Raw genomic sequence first — 23,104 nt, forward strand, 5'->3', positions numbered from 1 at the left:
GTTTGCGCATAATTTCAGCACTCCAAATTAACATAAATTTGCAAGAAAGTGTTTTCAGGTTCATTAATAATGGATGGATGGCTGTGCTATCGGAGTGCTTGTTCTCAGCTTCCAAAAGCATCAGGGTGAGCTGCACAGAGGAGACTTCTTAGAGTACTTAAATGTTTGGGGTATGAAACTCTTAATAAAGCTCCAAAAAGCCAGGAAATTTGGAGTGAAGGCTGAAACTCCATACCTAGTGCACCCTACTGGGTCTTTGTATTTCAGAACACGTTATGTTTGTTCACTGAAATATCTGCAGTATGGAGCTCTTTAGGGTGGAGTTTCACCTTTAACTCTAAATTTCCTGGCATGTGTGAGTTAGAAGTACACACTTAACTTTTCCCCAGTGCTGTTTTTCATTTTTAATTTCCTTTTTCTTTTAAAGGAGGGACCCTGCTAGAGGGACCCCTGCTAAAAAGGGACCCCACTGAAACCAAGATTAGAGTTTTTGGCCTGATTTGATCTTTCTGAAATTCTTCAGGAGAACTAGGTTCAGCAAATTTTTTTTTACCGTTGTTTTAAAGACTCTTGTGGCCAATCCACCCCAGTGAAAAAGATTGATAAAATCTGCACCCTGCAGACCAGTTATTTTAGAAGGTACCCAGATGTTTGAGTAGTATATAACAAACCTTGGAAACATAGAACATCTCATGTAAATTCTAGTTAAAGGTCTGGTCATGGCCACCAATATCTGTGAGCTGTTTGTTGTGAAATGTATTATTTCCATTAATTCAGTAATTGCAGAAGCAGCCCATGTTTGCTGTTGACACTTGTTGGGTTACATCAGTGAGGGTAAAATACTGGAAACAGCCGTGGTTTGGAATGACAGCAGTGGCAATTACCTGCAATGCTTTTAAAAATAATTTTGGACCTAGATGTTGAAAAGATGTGTCATCACTGATTTGTGCGACGGCAGCTTCAGCAGGGTTGAATTACAAGGCTTTGGAGAATAAAATTCTTTCTGCTGCCTCAAAATGCATCTTTTGAGCCATACTGCCAGTAGATAATATGGAATGCATTTGCTTCTCATGCTATGTCCTTGTCGTGTCAATAAATTGAGGACTTCAGTGAGAAGCTGTGGTAGTTTCCCCAATACAAGACTCTGTTGGTTTTTCAAATCATTCCCATCGGCTTTGCAAGGAGAATTTATCTTAGTGAAATGTCCCTAGGGAAATTTGAAAAATGCTGAAGTTACGTGGCATTGACTTTGCAAGTGCCTGCAGCTTCAGACCAGGTGTGCTGTAAGTACTGAGAGCCCGAGCCTGGGCTTCCAGAGGACTTGAGGCTCCTGTACCATTTCCCTACCAACCCTCATGATGGCTGTGGCATTGGACACTTTGCATGGAAGTCCCTGAAACTCAGCAATTCTTGAGGATTTGCAAGAACTGTAGTTCATGCAAATGAAAATTCAGAGGGAAATCCGGGGAGGATTCCTGCTGCCTGGAGCCTGGTACTTTGACACTGACCTGCCCCTCTGCGATGGAACTGGTAGCCTGAAGTGCTGAGAGGATGAGGAACACCCTGTATCCTCTGCTAAGTTGAATATTTCTCATTCTGACACAGAAAAGCACTTTGTCACTTAACTGGGAGACAAGGTCCCGTCAACATCCTTGTGTTGTATTTCCAGCCTTGACTTTGTAATACAGATCACAGCTGGTTGGTTTGAATTTCCCCTGAGTTACCCAGGATGCTGCTGAAAGCACAGGAAGAGCAGAAATGCTTTAATCAGTTAAATCAATCAAACAAAAAAAAGTAGACTAGACCTTAAAATTTACCCCACGACCTTTGATACTCACTGCGATGACGTCTTTGTCCTATTTCTTTAAGTGCAAGATTTTATTGGGACTTGGCAAAAGGGTGGAGTGAGGAAGACACAGGAGGGGGGTTTGCTGAGTTAAAAAAGGAAAAAGAAAATGTCAATGAGAAAATGGAAATAGCCTGATGTTTCTCCAGCCTAGTGCTGGAGTTGGCCTCTCTTTCCCTCTGTTGCAGGGAAGGGGCTCCTTTTCCGTTAGCTTGACTATGGCCTTATTTAATCGGTTTGCTGTGACATGGAGCCAAGAAAGGGCTTTGCTGTGTGATGCTGGGTCCTGCGTGCGTTCAGGCATCCACAGCTGTTCCCTAGCAAGGGTTGGCTTTTGACTACTGAGGTATTTTTTTATAGCCACAGAGGGCAACTATTAATAGATGAGATTTACCAAAACACAGAGCTACGCAGCGTGGTGTGGAGGGGAAGAGGGAGACCTGTGTGATTTATGCCAGGAAAATTCCATGTCGAAATTATGCTGAAAGACACAGTAAAAATGAATATGCCAAGACGGGGATTTAATCTGTTACTCAGGCCATGCCAGCATTTCTCCTCCATTAAGGACCTTCCCCATTGCATGAAGTATGTTGCTGAATTATTTCTTTAGCGTTAAACAACACAAATTATACAAAGGATAAAGATAAGACACATAGACACAAAATACCAGCTTTTCTGAGATGTGATTAGACTGTGAAAGAAATACCAAAAGGAAGCGGAGGCATTCCTGACCCTGAAGACATTTCAGTTTGATCAGACGTGGGATTAGGGGTAAAATGTGAAGAATTCCACATTGTGTGGTAGGAATGAGCTGATCGGGAGTTTGCCTCTTTGTTTATTGATTCATTTCTAATTTCCGTGATATGATGTAATGAGATTTGTGCCCGAGTCGGAGTCGCAAATTATATTTGTACATGAAAGAAGACAGGTTTGGGAGCATTGAGCAGAAAGGAGTGAGCGATGCCAGTTTAAGCTTCTTTTGCAGTCAGAGCTCACTGATTAAGTAACATAAAGTCCTGATGATATCAATTAATAGACCCATCACTGTAATCATCTATGTTTTTTGTGCACCTTCCAAAGGCACAAAAGGGAATTATGTTCCCAAGACAAGACCCACTGACTATCAGTAGCGTGTGGGTATCAAAATCCCCTTTGCACTTTGAAAAGCTTTGCCTTAAGTTGTTTTGTGTTTCCTTGATTCATTTATTTGTTTCATTTAATTAAAAATGAGACAGGGAGAGATTAACTGCTGAAAAATTCTAAGCAAATAAAGAAATACGATACACTCATTTAGAGAACATGGGCAGATGTCAAAAAGGCCAGAGCGTAGTTTGCTTCACATGAGCATCAGAGAGTATGGAAATGTTTCCAAACTGTCTGAACTGCTTAGGTTTGCAGAACTGCTTGAGAACAATTACAAAACAGCATTTTTCTGTGATCTCCTGATTTCCACAAGCTTGATGATGCTCTATTCCTGTCTTCAATCCCAGCGAGCGCAAACGTAGGCATGCCTGAGAAATATTAAGAATGACACAAACTTATATTATTCAAAATACCTGAATATGTTTGGGCTTGGCATTTCTGGTTAAGGGGTTTTATTTTGCTTTCATGTTTGGCTTGCTTTCTGTTAAGGACTAATTCTGTGAGTTGCTGATTCCTCACAAAATGTGTAGTCTCAATGTTATTGCACTAAGTGCTGAGGATAAGCATTGGCTATTTGTAGTTGTTGCTCAGTTAGTTCCTTAGGGGAACAGTCATTCCATCTGCTTGCAGCAGGTATAGACACATAGCGTAGACATGACTTAGAGAATTAAATCTTAAAGTCTTTATAATTGCTGGAGGAAAGGTAGGTGCTTCCACTAGGATTCAGAGCACCTAGGTTAGAGGCTGAAAATAGGCATGTAAATGCCATGCACAATTTACATCAGGCTTCCCCATCACACTGCATTCCTTAACAGTCATTCAATCTTTTCTATTTTTACATATATAATGTTGTTCCAAACGTATGTTATGCTTTCCGTCTGGACTAAGTTACATATCCCAAGCTCTTTGAAGTCCATAGAAAGATTGAACTCCCAAAGACTTTGGTCTTTGGCTTGAATCTCTACATCCAGAGCACGAGTGAGGTCAAGAGCCTTCCTGAGATGAAGGGCAATAGCTGAGAGGAAAGCTCCTACAGAACAGCACTGCACTACAGTAAGTAGAAGAAATGTTTTGGGTAAGGATTGATGGCAACAGTTCACAGCATTATGAAAATTACTTCCCTTTTGCCTCCAGCCTTTTTACCACGACTGTGTCACTGCCAAAAACCGGAGCTCACTCACTAATTCTTCCAGAATTGATCGGTCATGATAAACTTCCAAACACAGAGTAAAGTGCTTCCGTCAAACACATCAGAGTGTTTCTCCCAGTTTGCCTGAAGAAATCTGTGCCATTTGATTCCCCCCTGTACCCAGCTGGATTCAGAAAAGGGCTTAGGAGTTCCTGGCTTCCTCCTCATACACTCAGGATTCCTCTAATAGTTTTACTTCTGGGGATAGATTTATTCATGTGTTTTTGCTTCAAAATATCTTATTTTGTCTTAAAAATGTAGGCTCAAACCTTAAGCTATCCTCATCTTGATCAAACACAAAGTTCTTTTTTTATCCATCTGGAAACAATACCTGAAGCATTTCCAGTTTTGATCTAGAAACCCATCAGAAGGAGATAGTCCAAAAGGGGGTTCCGCAATGCCTTCTCTTCCCCCATAACTGAATAAGGCAGGATGTCAGGTTTTGCAAAGTTCTTGAGATGTACTTGAGCTGGCAGCAGAGGAGTTGTGGAAGTGAGGAAATTCATAACAGCCCCCCTCTGTCTTTGACAGTGAGCTGCAAGACATTTCACGCTAACATACGTTTTATAAATGCGGGTTTGTATAATTCAGGGTCTATGTGTGGGAATCAGTGGACAAAAATGACAACCTGCAATTTTTCCTGGATCTTTGCAAAGCTAGTTTTGTAGTCATCAAGATCTTAGGTCCTGTGGTAGTTGTTAGCGATGCGGTACCAATAAATTACTGCGGCAAACGAGAGCGAAAGTTGATGTGTGGTTGAGATATGCAAATAGCGTGTCAGAGGGTGCAAATGCTATGGGGAAATTAATGCATGGCCTGTCTACAGCAGTCGTACTCATGGCAGAAGTTGGTCATAAAGGAAAATCAGAGTTTTCCCCTTCTTGTGTTAGTATTCGACAATGGAGAACAGATCTTTGCATTCTCGTAGCCCTTTGCTAGAGGTCTGTGTTTGATTCAAGTGGATCCACAGGCTTGTGGTGCCAAATCAGGCAATTTCTGCACTCATGTCTGAAGGCCAAATATATGGGTATGATTTCCTATAGTTTACTGTTACATGCTGGATCAGTATTGTACGTTTCATAAGCTGCCAGTCCAATTTTGTAGGGTCTTGGGAAATGTGTTCTCCAGGGAATGCTTACAATCAGCCTTATGTTTTGGACTGATAGTGCCTGTTTTCTGGTACACATGTTAGCAGATCCATATGTGAGGCAACCCAAATGTCCTTCCATCCGACTAATAACCTGGGTTTTAGATGCGTCTGCTACCCACTTTTTACTTAAGGGATAGAGGACCTTTTCTGCTTGATATATCCTTCCATTCAAGAAACATCCACTCTGAGAAGCACACATGTACAATGTTATTTGCTTTACCTTGTATCTGTGCAGAAGTTGCAGGTCCTGCGTGGGTTTAAAAACCAGAGAGTCTGAAAGTTCTTGAGTGTCTGGAAAAGGCACATTTACATCTTTCCTCTGGCTGCTTGCTTCTGCCTCAAGAGAGAAATAAGGGGCAAGGTTTTGGTGTTGGAGAGTTGATTGTGTTAGCAGTACCTGTTACACCCATTGCTGCCACATTTCGTCTCCCAACAGTAGTAGTCACTTGACAAAGTCATGATCTACTAGGTCCTCTCTCCTGCTCTTTCTTTTCCTTTCTTTCTGCCTTCCTAGTGAACAGGAATAGAAATAAAAAAAAAAAAAAAAAAAAAAAAAAAAAGAAATAGCACTGTCCACAATATATTCTTTCTGCAACTCTGAGCTATTTTCATTTCAGGTGTGTTGGTGTTTCTGCCAGATCACCTGGCAATTTACTGTGGATTCTGGAAACTTCAAAGCTAAATGTTCTTATGTGAAATTTCTGTTTCAGTGACTGACATTTTCTGTTTCCTTGTAATCTCTTCACTGCTGGGAAAGAACAAGAGTAACCAGCTTTCGCAGATCTCATAATATTTAGTGGTTCTTTGAATCAGACTATTCAATTATCTTTTTTTTTGCCTTAAAAAGTACGTTCAGGACTTAACTGTTGAAGAAAAAGACTTACTGGTATGATCCATCAATAACCCTTGAGAAAAACAGAAAACAAGAAGAGCTAAATATTAGTCATTTGTTGTAACAGGCAGAAAAAAAATCTCATGAATTTTGAAAATGTGAGGATTTTAGTGCCAGGGCCCAAGCTTTTCTTGGTTTCCCTGGATGGGAATCTCCATCACTGGATTGTGGTTTTTGTGATCTCACTTTGGTGTCTCCTACCCTTTCTTGCATAAGATGATATAAGAGGAAATCTCAACCAGTCTCATTTGATTCAGGTTTTCATTTCTTCCTCAGAAAAGAGGAAAATCGGAATTACCCTAATCATAAGGCATTGATGATTTGCCCACTGCAGCGGGACCAACTTTATGCACAATGCTGCCAGGAGGTTAAAAAATGAGATTTGGAAGTCCCTGAGTTGTAAAAACAAAACCAGAAGAGAAGCGGCATCTCCAAAGCAGAAGAGATGTTTTGCAAGATGCATATTTGGACTGGCTATTTTGGCCCATCAACTCCAGAAGTATCTGTAATAAACATGCTAGGTCCTTTGTGGTTATATGTGATTTTATTTTATTTTTTTTGCTGATGTCGGCCTGATTCCAAGTCGCTGTTCATTCCAATAGCAATGTATATCTCACTTTGTGGCATGGGGTTTATGTGCAGGGAGGATTAGTGTCAAGAAGTGAAATGAAAGGAGCAAAGAATTTGATGTTCTTTTTTTCATCCTGCATTTTTTTACTGTGTGTTAATTAAGGAAGATGCTAAAGGACCATCCCCTTGAAGTCCCAGCTGCATACCACAGCAGGGACGGTGCCACGTGTCACCCTTCTCCAGGAGCTGAGTAGTTGTGCAACCTAACTGCGAGCACCCCAGGGCCACAGTGCTCCCTACCCTGACCTGTGTTCAGCTCCCTAAAAATCCCAAATATTCCCACCGGAGCCCACCCAGGGAGGGTCCTGACCCATCCTGCCTGCCTGCGGCTGCAGGGCAAGGGCAGATGGCACAGGTAGGTGGATCCCAGGACAGAGCAGTACCCACACAGTAGGGTAACGCCATGCTTTCCATGGACTCTGAAGGGGACACAGAGCATTCCCCAGTGCTCCAGCAGTGCCACATCCGGGTCGCCCCAACCATGACTCCCAAGGGTCATGCCAGCCAGGCACTTGTTTGGGCAAATGTGACCTCAAGCCTGACCCCACAGCCAGTAGGATGGAGATGAGACAGACAGGCTGGAGTTGAATATTAGTAGTAGAAATAGTTAGATGACTTTAATAGAGAGAGTCGCTATGAGCTGCTTCTGTAATTAAAGAAAATTCTGTGTCAGAGCCTCAAGTTTCCTCTTGATCTCTAATTTCCAGTCTGGTTAAGAGAGGCTCTACCTAACTCTTGACCTGATTCAAGGGAGTGATGACAGGCTGCATTCCTGGTCTCTGGTGCTTTACATAAAAAAATCAGGTTTGTTCTGGTGACTGAAACCAAGATGTCCTTTACTTGAACTATTGTGCAGTGTGCTATGCACGTATCTGTTGGTTGTTCTTGGAAGCTTTGGGATGAGAGGTGATATGTAAATGCCAAATATTATTAGAACGGTGGCTGCTCACTCATTGAAAGCAGAGCCCTGGTTCCACAAGAAAATCTGTTTATGAAGTGAATGTGCTACATTGTCTTCAGAAACAGTAAAGCCAAGGGATTTAGGAAGGACCAGCTTATTGTAGGGAGCTCTGACTTTCCATGTGCTGAGCAGCAGACCTTTAGGACTTTTTTGGAGATTGTAAAATATGAGTAAAAGATTATAAAATAAGAGTGAAGGCTTGTAAAATATGATTAGTGGCCACCAGCAGAAAACTTAAAGGATCAGTAGCACAAGCCACTGCTTATTTCAAAGAAAGATGATCCATATTATCACAGAACATAGGCTCAAGAGATCGAGTTTCTAATCCTAGCTGTCACACTGAATGATTTTGTTACTTTGAACAAATTATTCCATTTCTCTACCTCAGTTTTCCCATTCGGAAGACAAGGAAAATTATTCCATTTACCTATTTCATGGCTTCTTTAGTCATGGTAAAATTTCTTGAGGGGAGGCCCAGCGCAAGGGGTTTTGTCCCACTTTAGTAGCACTTAAGCCCTTGGACGGGGTTTGGAGCGGTGCAGAGGGCTTGTGTCAGGGCTTTGACCAGAGTGGAATTTCTCTCTTCATGTTTAGGAAGCATTTTGAGGCCCAGAGGGGAAGCACTGTGGAAGTGCCAAGCAGTATAATTGATGGTTAAAATAGCCTGAAATATATATATATACACACACGCACCTTCCTTTACTGATTTTAATTCTTGAGTATACGTGAATGAGGTTTGCTGCAGCCAAAAGAGGTTTTCGGAAAAGCAGCAAAGAAAATCTGTTTTAACAGAACGGGTTCCTGAAAATATCCTTACGCCACTTCATTCTTTATCGTTTGACTTTTCTCCTTGTTACAATGGTTCAGCCTGTAGAGTCTGGAAAAACATCAGGGTAACCAGGGCAGAGGGAATATCAGATGGAGATGAGGGATGGATAAGAGACAAATTACAGTACATTTCTCATGGGTCATTTGGCTCTAGTCTTGAAAAGGAGAGAAAAAAATACCAAAGTAGTAAAAGAAAGAAAAAGAGACAATCAAAACAAATAAACCTGCCAGTGTTGCTGATTTCAAAGGTCTGTAAAATGTGCATATATGTTTCATAATGCTTTGCTGTTTTAAAGAGATGCGTCTTGAAATCTTCCATGCTTTAATCCTACTCACTGTCTCAGAAGTTAATTGTACAGTAAGATCACAATTCTCTTTGCCAAGGCTTTCCCTTTGTTTTCTTTTTTCTTCCTGCAAGTTGGCCAAGCATCATATCTTTTCCTAGTTCTGTGTAGTTGGTTAGCCTAATTATTTTTATGGTTGTGTGAGGAAACTGGGCTTTTCAGTTCTTGCTGCACGAGTGAACTCAAACATTGCTCCGCTCTTGGACGTAGACCTTGCAAAGGAAGAAGGCTCAGTGATTACATATTTATGGTCTGTAGCACTGCAACTCTTTATAAACCTACATAAATGTTATATAAAGGTGGGGTCTCTGGTATAAGAACTGGGTAGTAAAGCCTGGGAGGATAAAGAGAGAGAGGGAACAAATAATTTTGTGTACATTAACAGCCACCTCAAATTTTTGCCCAGAGCTCAGACAGAACATGTTTGACATTTGAAAATTTTTGCATCATCTTTTTCCCCATTCTTTTTCCCTGAGCCTCTACTCTTTCTTATCCTGGCCAGAACCAGCAGCAAATATGCCGGGGAAAAAAAAAAAAAAAAAAAAAAAATCTGTTTTCACTGTATTTCTGAATCTCAGCCCAGGTTTGTGAAGGATTTGGCAAGGATTTACAAACCTTTAGAGAATCCGTGTGGAGATCTGAGGAAACCCGCCTCCCTCCTTAAAAAAGCAAGTTGCGTTGGCCAGAAATTGGGCAAAAATTGGTCATTTCAACTGAGGTTTCCTTTGAGATTTTGGATTTGAACCTGAAACTGCACTTTGAGAATCAAATTTTGCTCTGAGTAACTCTAGATTTACGCTGGAGCAAATACATCAGTCAGCGCTGATACATGTGTGCAGCCCAGTGAGAACAGAAGTTGGCTCAAAGTGGAAGCTCACATGAACCAAAGCAAAAGGACCCAGAGCTAGTTTTGGAGTAGCCCAGTCATCAGGTTTATTCCAACCTGTTGCTGTGGTTCAGCCCATTAAACAGATATTGCATTTACAGTACCCAGAAGCTATCTATAAGCAATTGCATGGAACAAAGCTGTAGCGTTTCTTCAGAGATCTTTCACGAGAAAGTCAGATAGGGCTGAGCAAGGGGGCACCATTAGGGTTCTATGGATGATAATATTGATTTTTAGAACTTAGTAGCCAATAATTTCCTTTATGTATGGGGCGGGTTTTTTCCTTGCAGTCCTATAGATTTATAGTGCAAAACGTTACACTAGGAATGTGCTTATTTCTAGGACTGTCCTGCTGGAAAGCCAGCATTTCAAAGCAAATTCTATGGGACTGATGACTTGACAATTGGAAAAACTCCCTACTTTAGACCAAGGAGCTGCTCTCGGTCTCTGTTGCAGGATAAAGAAATCACAGACCCAAAGGATTCCCATATTTTCACAGTAAAACTCTTTATTTTCTTCGTATATTTTTTAATAAATCTTTTTTCATAGAGTGAGTAAAGCCTGACTCACTAGCTTCATGGTGGAATTAATTCAGTTTGAAAAAGAGGGCACCCTAGGATCAATGAACACCCAGACTTCTGTAGCCATGTGGGCTTTTATTTTGTAATATGTGTTGCTTAGGGTCGATCTTAACTGTAGGACCTGCCACTGATGTAAAAAAAAATCTCGTCCAGCCTTAAACGACTAACCTGAATGCATTAGCAGTGTCACAGGGCGTGATACAGAGTTCAGCACAGGCTACCAAACCTACCTAAGAAGCTGGGTTTATATTTGAACAATTATCCCAAGTGTCTTTTCTTGGATCCTTATCATTATTATTTTTTGCCAAAACATTCCTCCTTTCTTGCAACACAAGATCAAAACTGGGGGCTGTAGAGGACATTTTGCTGCAGTGGATAAACCAAAATTCTTTAAAAGCTGCCAAGCCTACATGTGCTGACAGTGCTTGCAATTTATGCTTGTGAACATGACCTAGTGACTGCCTGGTTTGGATGCGGTCAGAACTGCAGTTACACATTTGGATTTCAGTGTGAACACAGGCAGTGATCTGGATCTACATTGGGACCTGAAGCCTTTCACTTGTAATATTCTGGCTCCACTCTATTTCAGGCTCTGTCCCAATCACTGAAAGATTTATACCTTTATCAATAAATTATCATGACTTTTACTACACTTACACCAGTGTCTTAAATTAACACTAAACTAAATGTAGATGAGGCACGCTTCCTGCTTCACATGATTTATGACAATCCGTCTGAAATGAGGAGCAAAATTAAATTTGCCAGCAAAGGCAGATCTTTAACATCAGGTCAGACAAAAATTTTATTGCAAATCCACTGCTAAAGAGGGTTTGTAGTTTGTCTTTTTTTGTTCAGGTTTTTGACAGACCCGCAGCACTTTAGGCAAAAAAGAAGAAAAAATGTTAGAAATGTTTGTAGGTCTGAAATCTCTACTGTGTACTTTATGTCAGGTTGGAGGTGATAGACAGGACAAATGTAGCAGTTACATGGCGCTGATAAGCTCTCAGCTTGAGGACTGTGTCCTCTTTTGATGACCTGCCTTTGAGAAAGATGTGGAGAGTGCAGATGAGAGCATCAGAAATGACCGGAGGTCTTAAAAAATATAACCAGTGGGGAGAGGCTGAAGAAATAAGGTGGTTTTAGCCTAAAAATGAGATGGTTTACAGGAGATATAATAAGCTTTCAAGTAAGTAATAGGTTTGGTAAAGCAGAAGGGAATCATCGCATCTTCCTGGCTGTGGGGAATGGCACAAATAGTCACGCACATCTGTTGCAGCAGAAAAGATTCAGGTAGACCTTCAGAAAAATTTCCTGACAGTAGAGGTATTGAAACATGTGCTTCAGGTTGCTGGGGGAGTGGCAGAGTCCTTCTCATGTGTAGTCTTAATTATGAGCTAGTTAAAAATTTGCTTGGTGTGACATATAGAGATGCCCCTGCTTTGGAGTGGAGGGCTAGCAGCAATGGTCTTTGGACACCCTTTCCAGACTTGTTTTTCTGTGACTCTATGATAGAAGGCAAAAGGCAGCTTGTGCACTGGCATCAACACTGTGTCTCCAAAAGGAGAGTTCCATGTCTAACCACCCAAGACTGAGAAATCACAGGGGGAAAAGCTAAATTACAATTGTGCACATCTGCCAAATGGCCCCACTTCAAGGTCAGCTTTCAGTGCTGTTAAAGTCACAGCTCTTGCCATTATCTTCAGGAAGAACACCATTTATCTCAAAACTGTCCTTGCTGTTCACTGCAGATATTGAAAATCTCTAGATGGACACGGTACCCTAAAACTTTGGGCCCCCCATGTTGCTTGAACAAACAGGACAGACAGTTGGTGAGTGCCTGTCCACATACCAACTGCTGTGGTCTTTGCTGCTCTAATGAGTTAGTGTCAATCCTGGGGCCAAGATCAGAGCTGGAGGGACAAAGGGAACACACTGAGACATATCAGCCACTCCACATTGGGAACCACACCTGGATCTGTCACAGGCTGCTGGCGAGTGTTGCCAGGGCTGTCCAGAAAAGCTTTCTCTTTGTCTGCTAACTGTATACCATGGTTTAAGCTGGGCTGACAGCTCCTGTGAGAGCACAAACAAGGAGTCTTGGGAAGGAGAGTGATGTGCTGGGTCCTTATGATTCCAGCAGATTTACTATGTCCTGCCATATGTTGAACCTGCCAGGTAAAGGGTAGGACATTGTCTGTCAAGAGATAAAACGGAGACTTTTTGAGGCTGATGTTCCCATTCAGAAGATGCTGGCATTTTTGGTTTGGTGGGGATTTGTTTTGTTTTGGTTTGTTTTTCTTTTTTTTTAATGATGAAATGCGGCACCTTTTATTCCTAACAAACTCATCAGGCAGTTGGAGACCATACTCCATAGTGAGCAGATAGCAAAGTTCTTGCTCTGTGTTTGGGTGGGGTCTTGCAAATAATCCCTTAAGTACCCTGTTTGTTTTCTTGCTGTAAAGGGACACTTGTCTTTGAAGGAAAAAACCAAAACAAAGTCAAATAGAGAATAACTCAGAGCAAACAGTAGGAAACATTTCCTAACAATAAGGGCTGGAAGGCTCTGTGTTCCTTGCAAAAACAACCACGAGTGCAAGAGGCTGCACCCCAGCCACATTAGGGAAACATGGGAAAGCCACTCTCTGACCTGGAGGAAAATGGGGAAGGAAGAGTTTCCAACCCACTTACAAAACTGCTCGACTCTAGTCACCAAGGCCAGATTTAATATAATTAGACCTGATACCAACCGAGTTTAAAAGCCATTGTCAAATGTGTTTGTAGCTAAGTGGCAGAGATTTGTGGCTGGATTTGGCTTGGGAGCTGAGGGCCAGCAGAAGGGAGCTCCTCACAGTGGCCCCTGCGGGCAGGTGGGGGGGCTTCACCTCGCCGCCCAGGGACGAGTCCTGCTGCCGTGAAGCCACAGCCCATATGGACAGGAAATGGGCTTGACAGATGAGACAGGCCCGGGGATAATGGCTCGTGTGACTGATGGGCCAGGCTGTGTGGTGGGTAGGGCAGTTGCGAGACACTGCTGGATGAGCTAAAGACTCCATTAGACTGAAACTGGAGCACTGCACGGGATACACAGTACTGCTCCAGGTCTGGGGCGAGCTGCTGTACAGTGCAGTTTCAGTGGGCTGTTTACACTGCAGTGGAGGAAAAAAGGAAACTGAAGCTGTGCGCTGGACAAATAAGTCGATGAAATGATCTGGGTGGGAATGTGCACATTGCCTGATATGATTTGGTGTCCCAAATGGCCTTAAACAGCCCGTAGAATTTCTATGTCTAAACCAGATTCCAGCAAAGGAGACCTTTTATGATGCACTAATAGGCTCATTAGGCTTTCTTGAGCAAGGCACACTCACAGCATCGTATGTTTTTTCCATTACAGGAATTACACGTGTTTTGTTGTGCTTTGGATTTTGTTTTGTTTTCCACATAGACTTGCCCTGACAGTTCCCCCATTCAGGTTTATATTGGAGGTACCATCTCGAGCCAATGAATTTTATGAAATATGTTGCTGGCACTCACGGAGAGATGCATAAAGGAAATATTCTAATGACAGTTGGAAAGGCTTTGATCCCTTTCCAAGACTGCACTCATGTCTTTGAAATGTGAGTTTGGCAGTGCTGGAAAGGCTGGGCTCTTTGGCTCTCTTTGGCACGAGCCCATGTGACAGACATTATGTCCTCTATCAGGGGACCCACATAACCTTGAGAAGTGTAAGCAATGCTCGCAGATTGCATTGGGTCAGATAGTCTGGGCTGATAACAAAGCAGCCGCGGCAGCAGGGGGGAGTCAGCCTAGTCCAACGCAATAACTGAAAACTGTTTTGACCTGGTAACTGTTGGGTCTGCTGCCTGCGGCTACGTAGTTGGACATGAACTGCAAAAGTAGTTAATTTATGCCTCCTTGAGTGTAGGAATGTGGTGATGATGGATAGGGATGGGAGGTTATTAGAAACATGGGGAGGAAGGAGAGGATGGAATTCCAGCTTGTGTTTTTATCTCTTACACACACACGCACACACGCTGGATCCTTTGCATACATACTCTTGGCTATCTTGCATGTGTGCACAATCCAAGCCCTTGCTTGCACACTCACGCCTCCCTTCATGCACGCACATGCAGGCACATGTTCACACGCTTACAAGGGATTTGCCTGAGCTAAATCCTTGAGCATGTTTATGTGTTGGGGGTTGCTGACTGCTTTTACAAAGGGGTTTGCATTTGCTTCCTCCCAAGCATGATCTGTTTACACCTACTCCTGTGCCGACTCTTTGCTAAAAATCCTCTTAGCATTCTGTTCTTACACTGTTTGAATATATTCTGCTCATTCACAGACTTTTGTTGGCTAGCAGAGAAGCAGTGGTCAGAGAAATACTATAAAACCAAGTTCAATTGACTTAGTACAGTGGATTTACGTAAGACATGAGTTCAGTCTCAGTGATGCACTGACATCACTGGCCAATTAGTTAAATGCTGTCTGCTCTGGATGCTGTCTGCCGTAATAATCCATGTACAGAACAGCCCTAGACGTTGAAGCACATAGCCTGTATGCAAGTGAGAGCACGATTGTGGCCATGCACTGAGGATATAAGTGGGGATTGGATTGTGTAAACAATAAGTAAAGAGTCAGCTGAGAATAAAGAAATATTAGTTTAGATTATTTGAAACCATAAGAGAAGAGCGAGGTTAAAAATGGTAATCTCAGGAGGGGAGTTTGATTATAGTTACTCCTACAGGGATTTGCATAGGCCGTAAAGCATCTGCATCCAGAGTCAACAACCGCAGTCTCAATACAGACAGTGGGCCTTTCCTTCCCACTGTGATACAAAACACACAAACGTTTTTCTACTTAGAGGTACGCAGTGCTTCTGTTTCTGTCCTTTTCTCTCTTGCATGAAGTATCACATCACTCCCACGTTCTCTCTTACGCTTTTGCTCACTGTCTTTTACTGATGCTGCCATACGTGCAGACCTACACATCGTCCCCTTCACATGCACACACCCTCCATCACATATTCCCCCAGTGTGCTTACACTTTCATTTGGAAATGCACATTAGCTCTTATATGTAATTTCAAACGATTGCTTGTGGACATGTATGAGCCCATGTTTGGAAAAGATGTTTTCAAAGGCACAAAGAAGATCCTGGAAATAGATTACGCACAGCCTCAGAACATTGTGCAGATACACGCACATCAAGCTTGAGGAGCTAAGGGGAAGATCTGTGTATTTTCCGTAGACGTGTTGGGAACAGGGGAGAGATGAGAAATGTGTATAGGGTCACAGTGCTGACCTGTCCTTCAGGATGTCATCCACATTTGATCGGAAGATAAACACTGTATGGAATGGAAACATACCCTTCCACTGGTGTCCCCAAAGAGCACGTCTTCCTCCATGAGTCAGCGAGGGCCTGGGGACACCCAGCCATGAACTATTTTGGAGGGAATGACTTCAGCAAGTGGCAGGGGAAGCTATTGTGGAAATATGAATGTGTTTTCCATTGGGGAGTCCTCCAGGGAAGGACAGAAAGATCTTGGTGCTGAGCCAACTCCCCTATTTTTTCTTCACCCTTCTGGGAATGAAAGCCTTGCAAAGTATGCAAGGAACCCTTACTTACTGAATGTGAGTGAGTTTGGTTTGTGAGAGCTCCATGAGCCCTATACACACACGGAAAGGGAGGCTTTAGGAAGCAGGAATCAACCTGCTCGAGACCATCGTGGTGTCCTTGCCTTACAGTCTAGTCAACCGTACTTGACTCGGTGGGATCTATATCTCTGTTGTTTTCACCTGTCAAGTGAAGATAGTACAACTTATCCATGTTTTACATCTTGTGTTAGCACAACACTTCATACCAAAAGACAGCGTGAGCTAGAAACAGGGAACCAATGGGTTTACTCTCGTACTTCACTTTCTCCAACTTTACTCTGAGTTAGAGCATCATGGTGCCACTGAAAGCAGTGTGGCGCCATGGTACATACTTTGACAAGTAGCTCTGGTATTCCAGTATCGACAAAGTCGACTCCTTTAAAGGAGTGCAAAAAGCACTCCCAACAACCATCAGGCTTAAGGGATTGGCTTTGCTTGTCTGCAAGCAGATTGCTCTGTAACTAACCTCCAGACATCCCAAAAGCTAAAAGAAACACTGCTCACCTGGTGAGGGGACACCTAGGGAGCCTTAGGAATTTATGTCGTGGTATGGTACCACTCCTGCGGGCATCTCGTGCAAGGAGACCTCTTGGCACAACTTTGCTTGCTGGAAATAGCAATTCCCAACCAAGCATCCTGTGTCAGGGTTAGACTGTGTGCACCTCAGCACAAGTGACTGCCACTGGTGCTAAAGGAGTAACTTCCTGAGCTGGTGTTAGTTGTTGTGCCAGCCTGAAGATGTGAAACTTGTTATTGTGGCGGAAAATTAGAGGTAAAAATAATAAACAGCTTAGAGGAAATGTGCAAGGTAACTGCTGATATAAAAAGATTTACTGACCATAATACATGGTTAATTACATTCATAATAAATAGATTCCTATACTTATCTTAGGAATGTAGACAGCTTTACGTATTTACCTTGGATTTTGTGGCCTTAGTTAATCAATGGCCTGAAGTCCTTAGATGAGATTCACTATATGAATGTAATTGAAGTTTGGGAGTGGGTTATTAAAATATTTCAGGTGACTGATACGCAGGATATTGTAAGATCTTTGCCTGGATTGCAGCACTTCTTCAATACTTTGTTGCTTTTTGTGTCACCTTTAGAAAAAAAAAAAAGCTTTTCTTCTTCTACAGAGCATACTTAGATGTCAATGAACTAAAGAACATACTCAAACTGGATGGATCCACACACCTCAACATCTTCTTTGCCAATTCCTCCGAGGAAGAGCTGGCTGGAGTGGCAACTTGGCCCTGGGACAAGGAAGCCTTGATGCATCTAGGTGAGTGATAAAGATGTTTCTTCTTTGTAAAGCATTCTTTTGAGGCACTAAGAAGGAAAGACAAATATGCGTTAAGCTCTGTTCTGATTTCTTATCATTCCTCTAATATATAGTCAGGGGAAAAAAAGTATTTCACGATTCCCAGATACTGGCTCACAACCAGGAAAATATTAGGTTATAAACCCAAAGCATATTATGGTATTTGTAAATGATGTCAAGCTGAAAGTATTTCACCTTTTAAGTGAAGCTACTTTACGGGGCATTCACTCCATGGGAGCACTTTGTGAAGAAGATTGGGGGGGATAGGTGCAGGGATGCTAGACAGAAGTGAATTTTTAACCTTAGCCTGTTACGTTCTGGTCATTATTTAGTACGTGTTCAGTTAATTTTCCTCACAGACTATACTTTAAATTTGTTGCTGTTTTTCTCTACCAATGTGCAAAAGAGCAAACTGCTGAGAGATTGTATTTCTAATGTTCATTTGAGTGGAACTGGAAAGAGTTCATTACCCTGCAGACTGCCCTGCATGTTTCATAACTAGGTTGCTGAGTACGGCTGCTGGAGCCCAGGGATCCAGACAAAGCTGTGCAACCTCCCAAATGACTCATTGCCCTGACACCTGCGGTGCCACTGGACCTGTGTTCCTTGCAAAATGTCAGATGAACCTCAAAAGGTTCAGAAGGCCCTGACTGAATCTGTCTGTACTTCTCTTAACTGCACAAACCTCCCTCAAGCTGCAAACCTGATCTGGTCATCTTATAAGAGCAGGGATTCCCACAACTTTTCCAGATATTTCTCCAGCTTGTCCAAACCTTCCTAGGCTGCAAGTGAAGTCTAGTTTCAGCCAAGTTCAGTCTTTGTGAAAGGCTGTTTCAGCCAGTTTTTCTATTACTCAACCCCACTTTGAGCAAAACAAAAAAGACAAATGTAAACCTAGATGAGGAGAGCAAAATATGGTGTTTATTATTCTAAAGCATACTATGAGAGCTGAACTACAACTCGAGCCATCAGTGAAGAAGGCTTTTCCATGTTCAAAAATACATTACCCCAAGACCTAGATGTTAACATCTCTTTATAGTCATCTGTCTCCACAGCTGAGAGAGGCTCCATGGTCAGACCAAGCAGTTGAAGCTGGCTGCCCTACTTCAGTTAGTAAACACTTTATTATGACATCCAGCTCTGCAGCTGCTCTGGAAGAAGTGTGAGCAAACTTCCCTTCCCAAGGAGTGGCACTGACACACATCCAGTCTCCTGCTGAGAAGCCACTTCCACTCTGACTTGCCTCCAGCCCCATCTCCATGGGCTCCTGCTGGGAGCACCCAAACCAGAAGATGCTGTAAATGCCTGCCAGTGAACATTCCCCATGGCAACGTCTTCTGGCAAAACCAAAGCTAGATGTTAACCCCAGCTTCCACCAGCACCCACGCTTTGTAGTATCACAGCCCCCTGCTCTGGCACTAACCCCACAGTAACTCTGTTTGCTTCTGCTTGAGCAACAGTATGGGTTGCTGGTGGGAAGCATTAGCCCTAGTGCCACTGCTGGAGTGAAATAAGGCTGCAATATAGCCGATCCTCCCCCTAAATGAATATTTTCACAGCTTCCCTTGGTGTTGTCATGGGAGGGAGCAGAGAACAAGGGGAGAGCTCCAGAGTGCCAAGAAGAACCTTCTGCAAGAGGGTTGGGGCTTGCCCAAAGCCCTGATGAGCTCTTCTGTCACTTCGTTAAGCTAATTGTCAACATCATGCCTGAGCAAAACAATTTAAATTCAGCTCCTACAGTGTATTGACAGAATTCATTGACCAAAGAAAGATCTCACAAGAAAACAAGACATTAGCCAACATTTTAAAGTTGACTTGCAGTGGAAAAAAAGTAAAAATAAATAAATAATGGTAATAATTTCCTGTCATAATAGCCCTCCCAGACCTGTGCTTGGTCTGTAAGAATTCATCTTTAATCTTTTTTACTCTCTTCTATAAATCCAATATGTACTTAATAAAAAATATGAAATATGTCCTGTGGTGCAGATCTAAAGGCTGGGATAGAGATTGTCTGGGTGAGGGAGTTTATCTTTTCTGTAAAACTGCAATTGATTTAGATTCTTGACAGCTGTGAAAAATATAAATTTTCAACAAAGGCAAAAATAAAATCTCCCTCTCCAGCTGCCTCGGGGCTGTCCAATGCCAGAACCATTTACCCAGCCTTTATTTTGAAGGCATGTCCTGCTGAGGAATTTCACCAATATTCCTGTCATTGGAAAACAAACACTGAAATTATCTTTGGGAAAGAGACCCCCACAAAATATACCAGGGTGCTCTCTGGGTGTAAATGGCTCCACCTGGGTAGAGACCAGTCACCAGAGGAATCAGAGCATGTATCGTATGAAGGGGTAGAGAGGGATCCAAGGAACATGGGGATTACAGTGGTTGCATACTGGTAGGTCTGTACACAGTTACTTGGGAATGCTGGGAACTGATGTAAGGAACAGTTCAGTGCTGTGAAAAGGATGTGCAGATGCTACATGTGGCATAATAGTCATGATGTTGCAGTGTGATTGATTTTATTCACTCTTTTGTGTCTGTACTTAAAATTTCAGTTAATTTTTTTGGATACTGTATATGTATTTGTACATGTGACTCCTCTCCACTGTGTGCATGTAGTCTCACATGAGCATGCACAAAGGAAAAGTCTTTTCTCTCTTGCTATTTGTGCACGTGTCCTCGCAAGACATCCAGAGTGGTCCTTCCTCTCTCTTCAGCATTGATAAAATTTCAGCTGGAATACTGTATTGTGTTTGGATACTGTACTTGGAGGAAAATGTGAGACAACTGGGAAAACCAAAGGAGAACAATTGTCAGGGAGGTCTAGAAAAAGGATTGAGCTGCAAGGAAAGGTTGAATGGATTACAGTTATTCAGACTGAAGGAAAAGAGCCTAAAGTGGGCATGATGACAATCTCATAAAAGCTGATGAAAGGGGAGGAGAATCTTCTGTTCTTCGTATCCGTGTGAGGCAGGACTTGAAGTCATGAACTTAAACTGCCAAAAAATCAATTCAGGTTAGATATGAGTTAAATCCTTGCAGCCATAGGGATATTGAGGGCTGACACTGATTGCTGGGGCAGTCATGTCATCAGGGGTTGTAAAGAGACGTTAGGCCAATATGTGTGAGGGATGGTGTAGACCTAACTGGTCCTGCATTGTTTGAGAGTAGAATTTAGATGACTTCTTAAGATCTTCTTGGTCTTACTTTTCTCTAATTCCATGGTTATTGCAAGCAAGTCTCCAGGCAGATGAGAAGGAAGAGTCTATGGTGCATCAGAACCTGGTGATCTCATCTTCCCTGTGCTACAGTCACTGATAAAGTTCCTCCTGCCAAAACCTCTTCTCTCCTCATTGTCACTAAATTATTAGTGTACCACGTCCAAGATTTATTTTCCCACTGTAACTCTTACAAAGCAGTCTCCTGTTCTCACGGTAGGCAGTATACACAAATGGTTTTAAACAAAAGGTTTGGAAAAGTTGAGGTCAACAAGCTCAATAAAGAAAATACGAAGCATATCATAAATCCAAAGGTACTTCTAACTGAGCTAAAAATATAATTCTTATGATTAATTCAATATACTGTAAAGCCTCACTAATTTACCATTTGCTTATCTACACATCCCATAATTTATACAACAAAAAAATCACTGTTGGTTTTCTTTGCGCACATTTAACAACCATGCAGTTCTTTTAGAATTATCACATTCCAGGATTTCATATTTTTTGACACATTAGACTTATGCATATTCATTAGTGGACTGTGCAGTTCAGATCAAACTAGGCTTGTCTGAGTTTCTGAACAGAGTGTGTTTCTGACAGTTACTTCAAAGCTGTCTGTATGATCAGAGCACACCCTGCAAAAACTGTTCCAGCCTTGGGTGTATTCTGTTTTCTTTGTCCAGCTATTAGTTTGCAAATATTGGTGCAACCTACTGTGATTTTTAGGGCATTTCAGAACTTAACAGGCTTCTATTATATCTTTACCCTGTGGAATAATATACAGAGAATTCTCCAGTTATGTTTAGTTTGACTCCTGATATCAAATACATTGCTTACACTTATCTGGGCAGAGTCATTCTCTTTAAGCCCATTAAATTATTTGAAATTGCATAGTATGAAGTAATTGCATGTAGGCTTTTTCTCTAAGTTCACAAACAAACCAAACTGAGCATATTCAGTTGAAAGACCGATTGACACTGTGTTTTTGGATTATTGTGGCTTTGCCCCACGATTCCTCATCCTTAGACCCTCAGAGGGGTGAGATTAAACCTTGCTGTGCAGTTTCTCTGAGCTAGGCAATGTGCCTGACTGTGCCAAAAGCAGTCGATGCCATAGAGGATCCCATGAACTGCCAGTGGATCTGCCCCTAGGATTGTCTTCTTTTCCCTTTCTCTTGCTGTTCTGAGGAAAACAAGGCAAATGTAGAAGCTATTCTCTTTTCCCCTTGCAGGTGGCATTGTGCTGAATCCCTCCTTCTATGGCATCCCTGGCCACACACACACAATGATCCATGAAATTGGGCACAGCCTGGGGCTCTATCACGTCTTCCGGGGAATCTCAGAGATCCTCTCCTGCAGCGATCCGTGCATGGAAACTGAGCCCTCCTTCGAGACTGGAGACCTCTGCAGTGACACCAACCCTGCTCCTAAGCACAAGCTCTGTGGGGATCCTGGACCTGGCAATGACACGTGTGGTTTTCACAGTTTCCAAAACACACCGTTCAGTAACTTCATGAGCTATGCAGGTACTTGGGTTTCCTCGGTTTGCTGGTGGTGTCTGTGGTTGGGCAAGAACAAAGAATAGCAGTATTACCTCTGATTTTTACAGTCCATTTCATGCGAGGCTTCATGCTGACATGTGTGTCCATTGATCTAGGACCAGACTGGAGGAGGGATCAAATCTGATGGCCTCAGGAATCCCTTCCAGTTCTCCTGTTCTTTTTTCCCAGTTTTCCCCAACTTTACACAGTTGCATGTGAAGACCAGGCAGAAGGTTTGGGGGAGGGAAGAAATGAGATCAGCATTAAGAAAACAGCTTCTAAAGGCTCTACAGCAAATTTGACACCCTATTTCCTTGGGATCTGGATGCCTGATCTATGAGGTCTTCTTTGAAAAACCCAAATTCAGAGATTGTTTATCCTCTCCCAAAGAGATATTGAATGTCAGATGAATATTGATACCACCAAGTCTGTAAGATAAACCTGTGATAGGTAGACATCTACTGAGACACTGCTCATGCCTCTGGGTGTCCGTTCAAATACCATATTTATTGTTTGATTTGGAGTCACTGTGGTTCAGCTGGAATCACTCACATCTGAGTTTCGCCTCAGCCATCTGAGTTTCTGAGTGTGAATCCTGGGATAGTACCTGGATCAGGATTGCTTTTCTGGTCAAAGACTACCAGTGTGCTGAGCTGGTTTGTGCTGGGAGTGCAACTGGAAAGGCTCCATATCAGTGTGGTAAAACCACCCCTCCAAGAGGAATAAGCTGCTTAAGCAAAAGCCTGATTCTATAGTTATAATTCTGCAGGCTTCTGTAGGCACAGCTCTGTTGCTCAGGGTGCTGGTTCGTGGCACTCCTACCAACAGAGTGTAACACAAAGAGCTCCTGAGCTCCTGGGACCCTTGCCCATCGGACAAGGGTGGGCTGGGGTCCTTGCTGCACTCCTGGAAGTTCAA

At 42.5% G+C, this 23,104-nt stretch overlaps 1 protein-coding gene across 1 annotated transcript in view; it reads left to right on the forward strand.

Annotated features, from left to right (window-relative positions):
- PAPPA (pappalysin 1) overlaps positions 1 to 23,104 on the forward strand; it is a 183,306-nt gene that overhangs the window by 35,497 nt on the left and 124,705 nt on the right. The window contains exons 3-4 of the mRNA XM_074891148.1: positions 17,241 to 17,386; positions 21,878 to 22,171. Coding sequence (XP_074747249.1) covers positions 17,241 to 17,386; positions 21,878 to 22,171 — 440 coding nt within the window. The remainder of the gene's footprint in view (positions 1 to 17,240; positions 17,387 to 21,877; positions 22,172 to 23,104) is intronic.

The sequence above is a fragment of the Strix uralensis genome, chromosome 21 (assembly GCF_047716275.1).
Source record: "Strix uralensis isolate ZFMK-TIS-50842 chromosome 21, bStrUra1, whole genome shotgun sequence".
NCBI lineage: Eukaryota > Metazoa > Chordata > Aves > Strigiformes > Strigidae > Strix > Strix uralensis.